This window comes from Lissotriton vulgaris, chromosome 1_1, assembly GCF_964263255.1.
Source record: "Lissotriton vulgaris chromosome 1_1, aLisVul1.2, whole genome shotgun sequence".
NCBI classification, from domain to species: Eukaryota; Metazoa; Chordata; class Amphibia; order Caudata; family Salamandridae; genus Lissotriton; species Lissotriton vulgaris.
In genome coordinates, this window is record NC_141685.1 from 1,543,647,853 (window position 1) to 1,543,666,055 (window position 18,203).

The following is an 18,203-nucleotide window of genomic DNA, read 5'->3' on the forward strand; positions in this document are numbered from 1 at the left end:
CAACAGAGATATGTAGGCCCAAGGATTGCTATACCCAACTCAGAAGGAAGAAAGGCTGAGCCAGTACGACTAACAACTGGAAACTATGTGAAAATGCAACATGAGTGCACATACGAGAAGTGTCAATGCAAAGACAGTCAGCCTACAGCTCGAGTAGGCCGCTCGTCCAATCCTGCACAAACAGTAACAGTAACTAACAGACCTATTCTTAGGACACCCCCACCCCGCACGGCCACCAGCTGTAGCGTGTGCTTCCCGCCTGCCGCTGCCCTCAGCCTCGCTGTGCCTTCCTGACCACGCCTCCCACCGTCGCTCGGTGTTGTCTCCAGCTTTTACTGTATTTGTTTCTGTATTTAAGTCGGTCTCCTTGTTATTTAGCCCTTTGCCTGCTTATTTTTTGTGCCCCCTGTGCAGTTTCCCCTGCAGTGCCCCCTGCGCCTACCCGCCCCGCTCCCCGCTTCCCGCCGCCGTTAGTGCGGACACGCCCCCTTTACTTCTGTGCCCTCCCCGCTCCCGCCTCCCACCTGCTCCTCCCTCCCTCCCACTTCGCCATAAATGGCGACCGTGCGCACTCGCAGCATTGACGTGCAGCGGGCGCGCCGATTGTGCACCGAAGACACGCCAAAGGCAAGCCCGCCTGCGCCCGTCTGCGGCTGGACCGTGCCCACCGCCAGGACCCCTGGTCCCCACCGCCGATGCAAGACTTCACGACAGACCTACGACGCCGCCACTCTCAACGCACTCAATGCCGGCCGGAACCCTGCCTGCTACCGAGCCACCCCGAGACGCACCAACGGACCCTTCGCCTGCAAAGCCTGCCGCTTCACCTGCTACCGGACCTGCACCGCTCCCGCCGACTCCAACACTAACAGCAACCACCTGAAGTGCATCCTGCTGAACACCCGCTCCGTCCACAGGCACGCCGTGGAACTCTGGGACCTGCTCGACGCAACTGTACCGGACGTCGCCTTCCTCACCGAAACGTGGATGAACGCCTCCTCAGCACCCGACATCGCCACAGCCATCCCGGACGGATACAAGATCACCCGAAAGGACCGCGTCAACCAGACGGGAGGAGGCATCGCCATCGTACACAAGAACACCATCCGCATCTCGACTAACTCCGACAAAACCTTCTCCGCCGCCGAGCACCTGCACTTCCAGATACACACCGACCCCAAGACCACCCTCCGAGGCACCCTCATCTACGGACCACCGGGACCACGCACGCAGTTCAGCGAAGACATCGCAGACTTCATCAGCCCGCACGCCCTTCCCTCCGCCGACTACATCCTCCTAGGAGACCTCAACTTCCACCTGGAGAACTACAACGACAGAAACACCACCGCCCTGCTGGACAACGTCGCCAACCTCGGACTCAAGCAACTGGTGGACACCCCCACCCATTACGCCGGACACACGCTTGACCCCGTCTTCTCATCCAGCAAGCACTTCTCCTTCAGCCACGCCACCGGACTCCACTGGACAGAGCACAGCTGCGTCCACTTCAGCTTCAGTAGAACTACGACCCACCACCAACCGCAACGGGTCCCCCGCCGCCGCTGGAGCAAGATCACCACCGAACAACTCACCGCCTCCCTCAGCCAGAACACTCCCACCAGCACAACGGACCCCAACGTAGCAGCCAGCAACCTCACCAAGTGGCTGACCGCCTGCGCCGATGACCTCGCACCACTAAAGAACCCTCCCAGCAGACCCGGCAGCAAGAAAACCCCCTGGTTCACCGACGAACTCAAGGAATCCAAGAAGAACTGCTGCACCCTCGAGAAAGCCTGGCGGCTCGACCACACCACAGACAACTGGACCGCCCTCAAGCACGCCACCCGCAAACACCATCAACTGATCCGCGCCACCAAGAAGACGGCACTCAAAGAACGACTGGACAACAACGCCCACGACAGCAAGGAACTCTTCAGCATCGTCAAAGAATTCTCCAACCCCAGCGCCGGAACCAACGACATCACTCCCACGCAAGACCTCTGCGTCTCCCTCGCCTCGTTCTTCCACCGCAAGATCGCCGACATACACAACAGCTTCGACTCACAGACCACGCACCCTACCACCGAACCAACGCCCACCACCCTCTGCAACTGGACCATGATCAACACCGAAGACACCACCTGCACGATGAACTCCATCCACTCAGGATCACCAACCGACTCATGCCCACGCCACGTCTTCAACAAAGCCGCCGCCATCATTGCACCCCACCTCCGAGACACCATCAACTCCTCCTTCCACACCGCCACCTTCCCGGAGAACTGGAAGCATGCCGAGCTGACCGCCCTCCTGAAGAAACCAACGGCGGACCCTACCGACCTCAAGAACTACCGTCCCATCTCGCTCCTTCCTTTTCCGGCCAAAGTCATCGAGAAGACCGTCAACAAACAGCTTGCCGCCTTCCTCGAGACGAACGGATCCCTCGACCACTCGCAGTCCAGATTTTGGGCCAACCACAGCACCGAGACCGCCCTGATCGCAGCCACCGACGACATCAGAACCCTGATCGACAATGGGGAAACAGCGGCCCTTATCCTCCTGGCCCTCTCTGCAGTGTTCGACACGGTCTGCCACCGAACCCTAGCCAAGCGCCTCAGCAACATCGGAATCCAAGAGAAAGCGCTGGAATGGATCATCTCGTTCCTCACCGGAGGAACCCAGCGAGTCCGCCTCCCTCCGTTCAGATCCGACGCCACCGAAGTCATCTGCGGCGTACCACAAGGACCTTCTCTCAGCCCGACCCTCTTCAACGTCTACATGAGCCCCCTCGCAGCCATAGCACGCCAACACCACCTCAACATCATCTCCTAAGACGATGACACCCAGCTGATCCTCTCCCTCCCCAACGATCCCACCACTGCCAGAGCCAACCTACATGAAGGGATGAAAGACGTCGCCGACTGGATGAGGAACAGCAGCCTTAAACTGAACTCAGACAAGACGGAAGTCCTCATCCTGGGATCATCACCCTCCGCCTGGGACGACTCCTGGTGGCCCCCGGCCCTGGGCACCGCCCCCAAACCAACGGACCACGCACGCAACCTGGGCTTCATCCTGGACTCCTCCCTCTCGATGACCAGATAAGTCAACGCCGTCTCCTCATCGTGCTTCAACACCCTGCGCATGCTCCGCAAGATCTTCAGATGGATCCCCACTGAAACCAGGAAGACCGTCACCCAAGCACTCGTCACCAGCCGACTGAACTACGGAAACGCCCTCTACGCCGTAACCACAGCCAAACTCCAGAGAAGACTACAACGCATCCAGAACGCCTCCGCACGACTCATCCTGGACATCCCCCGACACAGCTACATCACCGGACACCTGAGAGAACTGCACTGGCTCCCCATCAGCAAGAGAATCACGTTCAGACTCCTCACCCACGCACACAAGGCTCTACACGACCTGGGCCCCAAGTACCTCAACGACCGCATGACCTTCTACACGCCCACGCGCCAGCTACGAACGACCAGCCACGCACTCGCCACCGTACCACGCATCCGCAAAGCCACCGCCGGAGGAAGATCCTTCTCCTACCTGGCAGCCAAGACTTGGAACTCCCTCCCCATTCACCTTCGACGTACCCAAGACCATCTCTCCTTCAGGATGCAACTCAAGACCTGGCTGTTCGAGCAGTGACACACCCCTCTCCCCCAGTGCCTTGAGACCCTCCCAGGTGAGTAGCGTGCAATATAAATGCCGTGATTGATTGATTGATTGTGCAATGTTTGTTTGTGGATCAGCCTTTAGCTGCAGGGGTCTGTTATGCAACGGCGACTCAGGGCAACGAGTTTAACAAATGGCCCATACAAAATGATGTGCACATTGTTACCAGTTTGGGTCTTCAAAGCTGGACTTGGCCAACATAAAATTGTGACTTACCTCTGTGAGGCCAGGAGGGTTGGGCAGAAGTCAGTCAAAATTGTTTGGCGCACAATGATCTTTTGTTCAACCGGCAGACATAACAACAACGTTTTCCTAAAGGTTAGTCCAAAGCGGCCACCGCTCATTTCAATGCAAACAAAATAATACATAAACCTCGATGTTTACAGCAAGCTCTGCAATCAAGCGCTCCCAAATATGACAACTATTGCTTGCATTCTTAAAACAAGCGCGCCCGGCCACGCTAATTGAAAACAGATAGCTCCTGTGTGCCGCTGCTCGCTCCCGCAAGGTGGATGCCGCCACAAGCATGACTGCTAGAAAAGTGCAGACCAATTTCTAAAGGTCATCTCCTAGAGCAGCCCATGCGCGCTGCGCTAGGCCCGACCTAAAAAGCAAGAGTTACCAATCCGGGCATACCCATAAAACAGAAGTATAGAGAAAGTAAATGTCAGCTCAAAATTAGTTTCCCTGAACATGATGAGTAGAAGAATGAAGATAAAGTCCACATGACATTTTAGAGATGGGGGTGGTGAGGACCACAACGTCCAGAATGGTCTGTGTTTTTTTTTGTGTCAGCCCAAGGTCTGAAGTCTCTAAAAAGGTTGACTATGCTTTGGCTGGCTCCCTAATCCATACATGGATGCAACTGTGTAGGCATAACTCCCACCGCAATGCCTAAAAACATATATAGTTTGCTGAACTCCAACGCAATGCCAATAAAACTTAAGCAAAAGTGCAAGATCCTTCCAGCATTTCCTTTGCCAACATATCACCCCTCTTGGATGGCAACTAAATAACTGTATTATTATAAGAATATGAAATGCAATGCCATTTATAGCACATGATGTACTACAATTTGCCGGAGACTTTACTCACCACAGTATGAAACGTGAGATCTGAAGTCGATAGCAATTCCATGCTTCCCGCAGATGTAGGTATAATGAGCAAGTGCGTTGCACAGACAACTGCTTCCACATTTGCAAGCATCAAAGCGGCAGAGCTGGAGATATAAACCAGGACTGACGTAGGCGTGGCAAGGTGCAAAGAGGTCTTGATTGATTAATTCACAATGAGCCGCATAGCCAACTATGAAAACATAAGTTTAGAAAAAATAGTTGTAAGACAATTAATATCTTTGATAAACAACGTGTTTTCATTGAATCCTTCAAATGCTGGTTCTCTGTAATAAGTGCTATGGTGTAAGGCGCACCATTCATAACAGTACAAGTGAATACTCCTAAATTGTGCATCAACGGTCTCCTTGGACTGCCATACACTCCAAAAGAGGAGCAACTCTCCCTCCCTATCAGTATGTGTTTGTAAACTGCTGATACTAAAGACAGGAATGCACATAAATGTAGCCACAGAGCCTATGTCTTAGTTGCCTGGACCAGCCTGATTATAGTGGTGGTGAGTGACCCAACTTAGCAAATTATAGAATTCCACCTTTTGAAAGCTGTCATGTTAAGTAAAGTGGTTGCAGTGCACCAGAGATTAATTTGTAAAGTATTAAGTGCCGGGTTCCAAAGTTTTCTTAAAAGCCCGTGACTGGTGATAACAAAGGTTGGGGGTGATGGATACCAAGGCTGCGTAGTCTTGACTCCACCTGATGCCTCTTTAATACAGCACCAGACGCTCCCCGGCCCTTCATCTCACTTTAACAGATTTTTTTTCATCCCTGCCTTCCCCTTTGTCACTGTTTTTCATCTTTCTCTTCCTACTTGTTTCCCCTTTTTGTGTTTTCTCCAACTCTTGCTCTGGATTAGTATGTTAAATAAAAATAAGCGCTGGCACAAATTTAGCACTGTAACTGTCCTTTCTAACAAGCCTAACAACACCTAGACAAAGCTGAAAAATCCTGTGATCTGGCTGGCCCTGAATACTTTATGAAACATGGTCGCTTTAGCTGATAAAGAAAATACGGTTTGAACTTTGAAGGTTCATAAAGTTGGATAGGGTCAATAATCTTTTGCCTCTGCACTGTGGGATATGCCAGCGCTGGCAATATATATTATTTTATCATTGTATTAATCATTTCGGATGTACATTTATGAACAAACCAAGTCGATGTCACACAAAGTGAACTGAGAATTTACCATTTTGTTGATTTGTATCACAAGGATCCATTACAGGAATGTAGAACGGATTAGAACATGCTGAGGACACCTTCCATGCATTGGCATGAAGCTGAGGGGTCCCTTCGATCATTCCAGCTGGAGACCTACAATAAAAGTCAAATACGTTTTTTTTAATTCTCATGCCCACTAAGAAAATAAACATGAACCTAGTAGACAGCTCGATTCCTGAAAACCTTTTAAAACAGCGAAGCCCCCAGTTGCCTCTCTCTTGTCCTTCTCCTTGATAGCCCTCACCTCGTGGTGCGACCCAATTTCTTTTCTACTTTCTAAAAATATTCATCAAGCATTAACTCCAAATATTTTCTTCCGGGACTGATTACTCAAGCATTTCGTTCCTTAGGATGCAATGGAGGGTCCAAACAACAAAGTCCACACCTACGGTCGGAATCCAACCGGAGGAGGGTCAGAAAGAGGGCATAGGACATATACCTACCACATTTATTTTCAGAAGAATATTCACACTTTATCATTCTTACTCATCCAACTCACCAAAGCAGTTCTTTTTTCCATTTCATCAATGTCACACAGTATTCACCATTTCATAAAAACTGGACAGGGGCTCTGTGATTTCCAAAATGGTACTATGGTAAGATGTGAGCCACAAGAAGGTGGGAAAATACTACAGTGGTAGAATAGCGAAAGGTATGTCACAAATACCATCCAGATACCATCCAATATAACGGATGATGGTGTAGTGTTTTTTAGGCAGCAGTGGTTGCTAACAACACCGCATCACTTTTTTGTGACTCAGCATAAGTGCTCATCAGAATGAATTTCCTGTTGACTATCAAATGTCAAGGACTGTCAGTTCTTCACTTCTGCATTTCTTTGCCCGAATGGGATTACTCCTCTAGGGATCTTGCTAGAATATCTTCTTCCCTTACCATGTTAGTGACCTTCACTTGATGTCAGTTCTAGCATTTCAGATTTTTTCCATGGAGTATTGAATCTCAAGCATCATACTTTTTGCTTGTGCGCGCTCGCTCTTGAATACTGAGAATCTTGTATGTGCCTAGGTGGTATCTTGAATATCCTCTTGTACCTGTTGGTACAGCATGCTCTTCCCTTCTTTCACTGAAGAAAAGGGACTTATCATTCTGCACAAGTGATTTAATGGCTTACCTAAATCCTAAATTTCAATAGCAAGAACAGAAATAAGAGATTCCAGTGAAATCATAACAGGAAGGAACAGGAGTACCGGCGACAGCCTTCAACCACAATATTCTTCCAAATGTTCCCTAGACTTGTGGTTCTTTCTAATGTCTTCCTAAAGTGGAGACATTAGGAAGGTTCTTCCTAAGGCAGAAAGAGTGAGTGAGAAAGCGGGAGGAATATTGAGAAAGAAAACTATAGGGAGACAAAGAAGTTCTAGACCATTCAAACTTGGCAAGAGTCAATGAAGGAACGGAGAGAGAGAGGGACAGAGAAAGTTGAATGTAGTGAGCCAAAAAGAAAGATGCAGACAGAGAAAAAAGAAAAACTGGCAGTAGGTAACAAAGCATGGCAAGAGTTCTGAAAGCAACAAGTGAAGGGGACGGACAAACGGTGAGCCAGGTGAAAAGCTACTCAGTGGTGGGGATCTAGCCACACCCTGCACAGACATGCCTAGGAATAGAGTCAGGGTCCCTGACGCTACATTCTTTACAGGACTTTTGGGTGCGAGTGATCATAAGCCATCACATGTATAAGTTAGCCTTACCTGAGAGACAAGGGGCCAGGGTATTTACTTTCTAGTGCAAAAGTTATTTTTGAGTTGGAAAGGCACCCTTTTTCCAACACAAATAGCGCTTTATGCCACTTTGCATCAAAGGGGCATTTCCTCGGTGGAAGTTGGGCATTTCCTCGGTGGAAGTTGGGCATTACAGTGCAAAACCTCCTAGTTTTTAACACAAAGCCGGATCTACTAAAATATACTGGGCTTTGCATAACATAAACACCTCCTTGAAGCAGATATTAACGCTTAGAAATGTTTTATTTCTCCAAATATTCCATACATTGGATGTGTACTGCACTCTACAGCACACATCCACTGTGTGGAATGTTTTACAATTTGTCGAGGTATAACATTTTGTACTGGAAGGTATGTGTCTTAAACTAGTTCTTGTCTCGTCCCTACTGCTCAGCTGGAATGTGTGATGACCTCATAGAATGTTTGGGTGCTTGAGTGAGTGTATAGCGTCAGTTGGTGAATGCAGGCTGAGCAGAAGGGAGGCTGCTTCTCGTGGGGCTAAGCTTCATCTTCTTATATCCTTCTACTCATCTATCCTGTAACTAAGCTACAATGAAAATATCCTGTTTATACACCTGGCCTGTGTATCATCCATTTACAACAATATGCTTCCATTATAAAACCTATGCTCGACTTCATAACCAACATAGCCTACATGCAGAGGCCAGCAGAAAACCATTGTTGACGTAGAAGGAGCTGCATCTATTACCAGTCCTAATTTGCCCACCAACTACAGCAGAAGAGTAGAACGATCTAACGGAATTGGCAACACGAAAACAAATAGCGAGAGGCCGACGGGAAGGGGCCCCGGGCCCAAATGGCATCCCTCAAATGCTGTACAAATCTGACCCTGAACTCTGGAGCAAAGTATCAGTCCCAGTCTTCAGACACGCCTTAGGGACTACCAAAATTCCAGAGTCATGGCTAGGCTCAATTATTAACCCAATATATAAACAGGGAGACAGGTCCAATCCAAACAACTATTGATTAATAGCCCTTATAGACACAGAGGCAAAATACTATGCAGGGATCATCTTAAATGATCTGACCTGTTGGGCCGCCACAAACTGTATCATCCCAACAACACAAACAGGTTTCCGCAAAGGGCAAGGTACCATCACAAACATCATGGCCCTAACCCTGCTTATGGACTCTGCAAAACTGGGAAAGTACCCCTTATATCTCTGCTTCATAGATTACTCCGCAGCTTTTGATCACATAGACCGCAAGAAGCTCTGGCATAATCCGGACAGCTGGGGAACACCATCCACCCTCCTAGATTAACTCAGGCTTTTGCAAACCAATATGTGGATAAGAATAAAGTTAGGTGCAGGGACGCACCTCTCAAGAAGAATCCCCACCAACAAGGGTTTAAAACAAGAATGCGTACTAGCTCCACTACTATTAAACCTTTTTCTGGTAGATCTACCCATGAAGCTGAATAACTGTACATCACATGCACCAAAGCTAGGAAACATGACACTAACAAACCTGTTATGCGCTGATGACCTAGTCCTGATTAGTCGGGTCCCCATTGGTATTCAGCACCTCCTGGACTTTACTCAAAACATTTCTGAACAGAACTCTTTGACAATAAACTTTAAAAAACTAAAATCATGATAGTAAATCACCATAAGAAGACAAATCCCAGCTGGATCCTGGAAGGTAACCAAATACATTGTGTAACAAGCTGACAGTACTTGGGCATCCTTTTAGATCAGCACAACTCCTTCAAGCCACAAATGGAATCCCTATGAAGGATGGGAACTACGACCTACCTAGTGATCAAACCTCTGAAGAGTCTGCTGACTGACCTAACGTTAGATCCATTCTTAAAGGTCCTGCAAGCTAAATTTCAGCCTACAATCACCTATCATTACGAGGGATAGATGCAACAACGCTGGATAGCATATTAGCGACCTCTTATCGAGCGAAATTTCAGCTCTCCAAATATGTCCTGATAGGCTACAACCAAAAAGGGAAGCGGAAGAGAGACAAGACTGGCACAACTAAAAAGAGTGCATCTGCACACCAACAAAGGTAGGACACGAAGTGTGCAGACAGAGCTAGAAGAACAAGAACATGACTGAAATAAGGTTAACAGGGGAGGGAAAGAAGGATCCAAAACTCAAATCAGCGCACCAAGAAGGTCAGGACGGGGAGCATGCAGGTAGGACAAGAATCGCAGTTAAGGTAGACAGAATGGCCGCATCAATAAGAGACAGAACCAGGGAAGGCAAGATAACAGAGCAAGAAAATTAAGGGAGACCAAAGAAACACGGAACAAGCCTGAAAGCAGAGCAGCAAGGCAAACCCAGGACTGGTGCCACTTCAGTCGAAAAAACTGTTGCAAGTTGTTTCCCACTGAGCTTCCAGGGTAGAATTAGCAGGAGGCAGAGGGGGAACAACACAGGGGCCAAAAAAGTGCCAAGTGTGAGTCATCAACTATGTTCAGGGAATGAGAGATCAAACAATGAAGGGAATGCTTTAAAGGAGCTTAGAGAAGGAAATGTATTTATTTTTGGCATTTGTACAGCGCTCTGTTACCCGTAGGTGTCCTGGCGCTAAGTGTCACTCCTGAGGTAGAAGCGGATCGGGAATCAGTTGGTAAACAGCCATGTCTTTAATGCTCTTCTAAAAGCCATAAGGTCCGTCATTTTTTTGAGGGCATGGGGCAAGGCATTGCAGGCTTTGGTTGCGCCCAGCACAAACCTTCTGCTTCCCCAGCGCACTCTCCTAATACGAGGCACAGCATTCAACCCCAGGTCTGCTGATCTGAGATAGATCTCTAGTCTCTAGTCGGGCAATACCAATGAAAGTACTGCCAAAAGAATAAGGGTCCCTTGCCTTGTAAGGTCTTAAATACTAGGCATAATGCTTTGAATAGAATCCTCTTTCGCATTGGTAGCCAATAGAGTTTAGCCAGCTCCTGGGACACAGGGACAAAATTTTGGAATCCACAATATGAGCCTGGCAGCCGCATTTTCTAATACCTGCAATTTATTGAGTACCCCCTGTTGGGCACCAAGAAATAAACTATTGCAGTAATCCAGCCTTGCCAAAACCAGCGTCAAAAAGAAAACAACAAAAAGACAACAGAAGCTAGCAGGACTAAGAAGAGAACAAGTATTGGCATAGCCAATAGGTCTCGCTTTTGGGATCTTATGGGCCCGATTCACAGAAATAACTTAAGATAAAATCCTAAACTTACTACCATTTAGGGCTTCTTAATGCCTTCTGTGTATACCGAAAGTCTTAAAGTTAGGATTTTTCTCAGTTTAGGAGTAGTAAAGTTAGGACTCCTAACTTTAGGACTCCTAAATGCTTTCTGTGAATACTGAAAGTCTTAAAGCTAGGATTTTTTATAGTCAACTGACCCAAATAACAGAACCAATAAAGAAATTAAAATTCCCAAAACAATTACATGGATAAAATAATTTAATAAGAACAAATATACGATAATGAAGAAAATTGGAAATAGGGATGAAAGTTTATGGTGAAAAGGATAAGTATTCCATAGAAGACAATGGTAAATTGAATGTAAGTCTAAGGGACATGGTAGACCACAAGCTATGTGTACTTTTTGGCTGATGTGCTGAAGAGTGCAGCGAGTCTGTACTAAGCATGGGCGAATTTTGCAAATCTGGTGTTCGCGAATTTTGCGAATTTGCGAACTCGCAATCCGTAAAATCCGCAAATTCTCGCCGATTTGCGGATTTTTTTTGTGTTCGCAAGGATTTCTGCCAGTTCGCGAGGGTTTTGTACCAGTTCGCAATTGCGAACTTACATGTCGGCTCGCAACGGTCGCAATTATGTTGTTTCTACGTCTGGTTCATCATCACAGGTTCCCAGCACCCTCTGTTTCACCCCTGCCACCCTCTGTTTCACCCATGCCACCCTCTGGTACATCAATGCCACCCTCTGGTTCATCATCACTGCAGATTATGGGGGGAAAAGCAAGCACACCTGCCCTGCTTCAACTGACATGAATTAATTTGGGGTTGATTTATTAATGTGTCACTGTTTTAAAATTCCAGTCTGGCACCTGCTTCCTTATCTGTAATTTGCTTTCTGTTGCAGTGCAATTTTTTTTTCCAGGACCTTTGTGGCCTACTTGTAGCGATTCTATTATCCGGCTGTGAGGGTCAGAGCAGGGTCATACAATTGTTGCAACTAGCAACTGAACTCTGGAGGGGCCCCAGTCAGGAAGCACTACAGGGAATGGTTACTAATGATGAATTTGAACTTTTGCACCTGCTGAGTGCTTTCAGTTTAGCAAAACTAGTTTTTCTGCAGAACAGCATTACAGCAACTGTAATGCCCCAAACAAGCTTACTTGTGAAAGTTGATTTCTAATCCAAAAGTGATCCAAAGAAAGTCAAAAGGCCTCAAATCCCAAAAAGTGCTGGCAAATGTCAACCTGAGGAGTTATTCTCATAAAAATCATCATTTTCAGAAGGTCTATGCTGCTTGCTCGTGGATTTCTTGTGCAGAATTGCAATTTTTGTAATTTCGCGAGTGCGAGGTTGTTGCTGCCCGCCGCACCTACATGTTCGCAATTGCGAACTTACACTGCACGCCGCAAAATTGTATCACCAAGAAAAAAAAATCCGCTACGTGCGAATTTGCGGATTTTCGGTAAATTCGCGAGTGTTCGCGGATTGCGAATTTACCGAAAATCCGCAAAATCCGCGAGCGGAACGGATTTTCCGCCCATGCTTAGTCTGTACGTGGTGGTTTGATCCAGCCAATTCAGCAAATTCAGAGTTTGGAAGTTTTCTGGTAGGAGAATAATTCCATTGAGGTAAGCAGGTTCAAATGTTCAATGACGTTTCTAGGAGGTTGAATATCCTATAGATGATGCAAACTAGATATAAATCTGTGATAGAAAAATGTGGGTTCCATCTGTCAAGTTTCATTGGAAGTTTATCTGACTCTGTTTTAACCTTTGTCAGATGTTTACAGAGAAATGTTCTTAAGCTATTTATGAATCATGATAGAGTGAGAGAAACGGGTACTTTGAGCCATATTATGATAAAACATTGTCATTTCAATTCAGCTGTGCAGATAAGCACATAAATGTGTGCCTAAAGTAAAAGTGAAATACGTTTTTCCATTACATAGCTGTTACATTCTTTACTGTCATTGTATCTTTAAGTGTATTACTGTGGTCGCATGCCAGAGCATGTGACATGTTTACTTTTGCAGAGTGTTCTGTGTTCCAGAGCTGGCTAGCAAGGTGAATGTACTGTTGGACCAGGACACAGATGAATGTCATTCGTGCTGCCATTAAACAATAACTTATTTTTAACTTAATTCTGTCTGGATAATTACTACAATTTTGGCGACGAGAGAAACCACCACTTGCAGCACAGATTTATTTAATGTGGTGTGTTGGACCCATTTTATTTCACTTTTTCTTCAATTTCGAGTATTCTATGGTATGTACTACATTTTGTTTTCTTCTTATTTGCATTTTGATTGTGCCAGCGGCTGTTTATTCCCATGTGCTTTGATTACACCTGCGCCAGTTTCACGATTTTATCTATTTTTTTTTTGGGATCGAGTAAAACTTGAATAGACTTTAAAGGAACTTTCATTACTCGTTCAACTTTGCATCTCCGATCCATCATTTCCGCTTTGTTTCCGCTTTTTATTGCTATGTTGTGCATATATCTTAAATAGTTTGGCAAAATCCAATCTTTTTCAAAGTTATTTACCCTTGCTTACTTTCAAATTCAGCTCGCGTCTCACCCGAACTCTTCCACGCGACCTACAAGACAACACAGCGATACGATCTCATGCGCATGCGTGTACACGCTCATTACGCACGGCGTACCACGTAGCACGTTCAGCAGCCATTTTGCCTCAAGCTTTGTTGGTTACCATAGCTACCAACGCTGATCCTACAACGGAGTCTGAATCAACAGAAACATCGCGTGTGAACACTCCTATTTGGCAATGTTTGGCAAATACCGAATAATGAATAAGATGAGCATTATTAACTACAAGTAAGCAAGTAAACATTTCTTTTCTGAAGTTACTATTTTATGATTCAATTCATTATATTAAGCGGAAAACTACGTTTTAAGCTGAAGTAAACCTCACATTCGTTTACCTACAACTTCTTTTGTCCATTCCATTTTACTAAGAAAAGACATTTCATAAAAGAAAGTTATTCATTTATTCATTTAAGACTATTTTTTTATATATATATAACATTTTATTTGTATTTACAAGCAACATGCAATTTGATCCTCCTGCCAAATTTTTACAAACGAAGGGTGATCCACCTATATCATGGACAAGGTGGAAGGAAGAGTTTGTGAACTATATGAAAGCTATTGATGGTGAAAGGATGGGTGCAGAGAGAAAAAAAAGTATTCTTCTACATTGCCTTGGTTCGGAAGGTCAAGAAATTTTTAGATCTTTGTCCCAAATTACTTCCACCAATGATGGTGGTGGAGATAACTTAAATCCTTACACTGAAGCTCTGGCAAGACTTGAAAAAAGATTTAAACCTATTTTAAGCATTGCACTTAAACGTTTCAAATTCTACACTAGGAAGCAGAAAGAAGATGAATCTTTTGAAGATTTTTTAACATCATTAAGATCTTTAAGCCTACACTGTAACTTTGGTACCATCACGGATGAAATGATACGTGATCAGATCATTGTTCATACCAAGTGTAAAAAAACTCAGGATAAACTATGGGTTATGGGTGACCCGAATCTAACTGAAACTATAGCTGTAGCCAAAGCACAAGAACAATCTGATTTATGGATGAATACCGTTAAGAACAATGTTGAGAAGAAACAAGTGGGTGAAGAAGTTTGTGTTGTAAAACGTAAACAAGGAGTTAAGCAAGATTTCTCTTCTCCCAATAATACAAAACAAGATGTTTCTTCTTCCAATAATACAAAACAATTTTCTTCTCAGAGATTTGGCAATCAGAATTTCCAGGGAATGTGTTTCAGATGTGGTAATAAATTTCACATTGCTTCTTTTTCAGGTTGTCCAGCTTTAAAAAGAGAATGTAATTTCTGCAAAAGAGTTGGACATTTTAGTAACATGTGCAGGAATAGACATTCTCCTATGCAAAATAGACGACCTGTATCTATTGTTTCTGAAGAGGTTATAGGCAATTCTAGGAGTAATGAATCTTTTACTGAACCTAACTATGAGTCAGGTTTTGTTGTTTCAATTGTACAAGTTACCTCTGTAAGGACCTATATTGCTTTAACATTGAATAAAACATTTATGCATCTGTGCATATCATTTTATCATATATCATGCTCAACAGAAATTCATCACTATTATCAATACATTTTTGAAAATCCGTAAAGTGCAAATGCAGACAAAAAAGCATAAGAGAAAATGAGCCCCCTTTTCTCTATATGTTTTCAAATATATTTATCTGAAAAAATAAAATAAAAAATAAAAAACATGTTTTGATAATACTTTGAAGTTTCAGCTTTCCTCTTTGGCATCTTCTTATAAAAATAGTTAAGATGTATTCAATGTTAAAGCAATATAGGTCCTTACAGAGGTAACTTTTACATTTTACCTGTCTTTGTCTCCCCCCTCTGGACCTAAAATCAATTGGGAGAACTCTCTCTCTTTGCCTTTGTTGTTTCAATTGTATATAATCAATTTTCTGTACAACGTAATTCACCTAAATGTGTTTTTACAATTTGTAATATTGATTTGTTCCTTATGGTAGATTCAGGATCTCCTTGGACTATTATTACTCAAGAATACTTTGAGAATATGTTATCTCATTCTTCAAAGTTAGGCAATATGAATGAGTCTGATATTTCCGCTGTGAATTTCTCTGGTACAAAAATTGATATGATTGGATTTTTCAATGTTGAAATTCAATTTAAGTACAGAAAAGCTTCCATTAAGCTATATGTTTCGGTTAATGGCATCAATGTCTTAGGATGGTTTGACCAATGGAATTTAGGTGTTACTTTGAATTCCAGGGCAAAAGAACCAGTGTCCTTATGTGATGATAGCCTTATGAATACCATTTGTGTAGTTGAAGTATCTAATGACCCTGTTCTAAGTAGTAAAGGATGTGACCTTATTAAACAGTTTGACACAGTTTTCTGTGAAGAGTTAGGAAAACTAAAGAATTTTTCACATAATATTGTGTTAAAAAAGGATAATACACCAATTGTTCAAAAACTTAGAGGTGTTCCTATTAATATTAGAGAAGAACTCAAAGGCATGTTAGATGATTTACTAAAGGAAGGGATTATTGAACCTATAGAATCATCAGAGTGGGTTTCTCCCATAGTTTTAGTGAGGAAACCTGATCAAAAATTGAGATTATGTGTTGACCTGAGAGCATTAAATTCCACCCTTTGCCAAATATAAATGAGCTACTGTCACTTTTTGATGGGGCAAAAATGTTCTCCACATTAGATTTACGATCTGCCTACCATCAGATCGAATTAACAGAAGAATCTAGAAAATTTACCGCATTTATAACACCCCAGGGTCTATTTCAATATATTCGCATGCCTTTCGGACTTGCGTCCGCTGCATCAGTATTTCAAAGGGTCATGTTCCACATTTTTAGAGATATAGATAGGTATGTGAAATGCTTTCAGGATGATATATTAGTATTTTCAAAAAATGTTAATGAACATGAGAATCATTTGCAAGAAGTATGTAAGACACTACAGAGTAATGGTCTAACTGTGAAGGCACATAAGTGCAAACTATTTCAGGAGTCAGTGGAGTATTTGGGACATACTTTATCAGGCCAAGGTGTTTTTAAAAAAAAAATCCAATGTGGAAGCTATCACTAAAGCTCCGGTACCAGAAAATAAGGATCAATTGTTATCCTTTTCTGGTATGTGTGAGTATTATAGCAAATTTGTAGAGAATTTTGCTAACAAAATGGAACCTTTGAGAAGGTTGTTGAGACAAGGTGCAGAATACATTTGGTCTGATGTTCAACAACAGGCTTTTGATGTGGTCAAAAGAGACATTGTTAAGGCTCCAAATCTTAAACCTTTTAAAATCAACAAAGAATGTATTACAGTGGATGCCAGCTTATATGGCTTGGGTGGGGTGTTATCTCAGAGAGAAGGTAGTGAAGAGTGGAATGTAGCATTTGCTTCAAGAACTTTAAATGAGTGTGAGCGGAGATACTCTGTACTAGAAAAGGAATTATTAGTGTGCGTTTGCGCCATTGAGCATTTTAGACTGTATGTTTGGGGATCAAAGTTTACCCTAAGAACGGATCACAAGCCTTTAGTTAATATTTTATCTGTGGGTGGGGGATGGAACTCCACAGCCAGAACAGCAAGATTAACTTCTAGGTTGCAAGAATACAATTTTGTCACGATTTATGTTCCTGGGAAAAAGAATGTCACAGGGGATTGTTTATCACGCTTGCCATGCAAGATGGAGAATGTCAGTGTGATTAAGGAATGTGATTCTGATGGTGATTTTGTTTTAGCCATTCAAGATGTCTTACATGGGAAATTCAAAAATGTATCTGAATCTGAATGGCAATAGTGTGTTAGAAAAGATTCTAGGTGGACAGATCTTGTGAATTATATTCAGAATGGTTGGCCAAATAAGAACATTATCAGGTCAGAATTGATGCCGTTTTACAATGTTTTGGATGAATTAGAATTGGATTGTGGGTTAATTTTCAAATCTGGAAAGTGTATACCTCCTGAGGGCATGCAGGACATCATTCTACAAATTGCTCATGATACACATCCGGGTATCTCGTCAATGAAAAGGTTAGTTCGTTCTGTGTTTTGGTGGCCAGGCATTGACAGATTTGTTGACAGGACGGTTAGGGAGTGTCAAGAGTGCGTGTGTAAAGAAAGAATGTTAAAATTGTATACTCCACCACTCAAAATTGTTAAATGGCCTTCGGAGCCGTGGCAAAATATTGCTTTTGATATATCAGGTCCTTTCAATGTTTTACCTGAGTCTTCACGTTATGCCTTAGTGATGGTGGATTATCATTCCAAGTGGCCCGAGGTAAAGTTTGTTCCTAAGGCCACTACTGAAGCTGTCATTAGTTTCTTCAAAGAAGTTTTTACTAGGGAAGGTTGTCCTTCTGTTCTGGTGTCTGACAATGGCGTTCAATTAACATCTAGTGAAATGGCAAATTTTCTTAAGAGCTGTAACATTATTCACAGATTTACTTCATTGTACGAACCGCATGAGAACGGACAAGTTGAGAGATTAAATCGAGTTCTGAAGAATTTTGTGATGGAATCAGTCAAATCTGGAGTATCTTGGGTAAGTGCTTTGAGGGAAAGGCTTTGGACTTACCGTATTACACCTCACACTATCACTGAGGTAAGTCCTTTTAAGTTGTTCAAAGGTCGAAATCCAGCTTCGAGAATGTTACCGTGGTGGTTAAAAGAGAAATGCAATCAGTTTCTTTTGG

The 18,203-nt window shown here is 43.9% G+C and overlaps 1 protein-coding gene across 1 annotated transcript in view; it reads right to left on the reverse strand.

The window, feature by feature from the left end:
• OTOGL (otogelin like) overlaps window positions 1–18,203 on the reverse strand; it is a 1,110,282-nt gene that overhangs the window by 792,085 nt on the left and 299,994 nt on the right. Inside the window, exons 16-17 of the mRNA XM_086931129.1 lie at window positions 6,003–6,127; window positions 4,783–4,992 (exon numbers count right to left, since the gene is read on the reverse strand). Coding sequence (XP_086787255.1) covers window positions 4,783–4,992; window positions 6,003–6,127 — 335 coding nt within the window. The remainder of the gene's footprint in view (window positions 1–4,782; window positions 4,993–6,002; window positions 6,128–18,203) is intronic.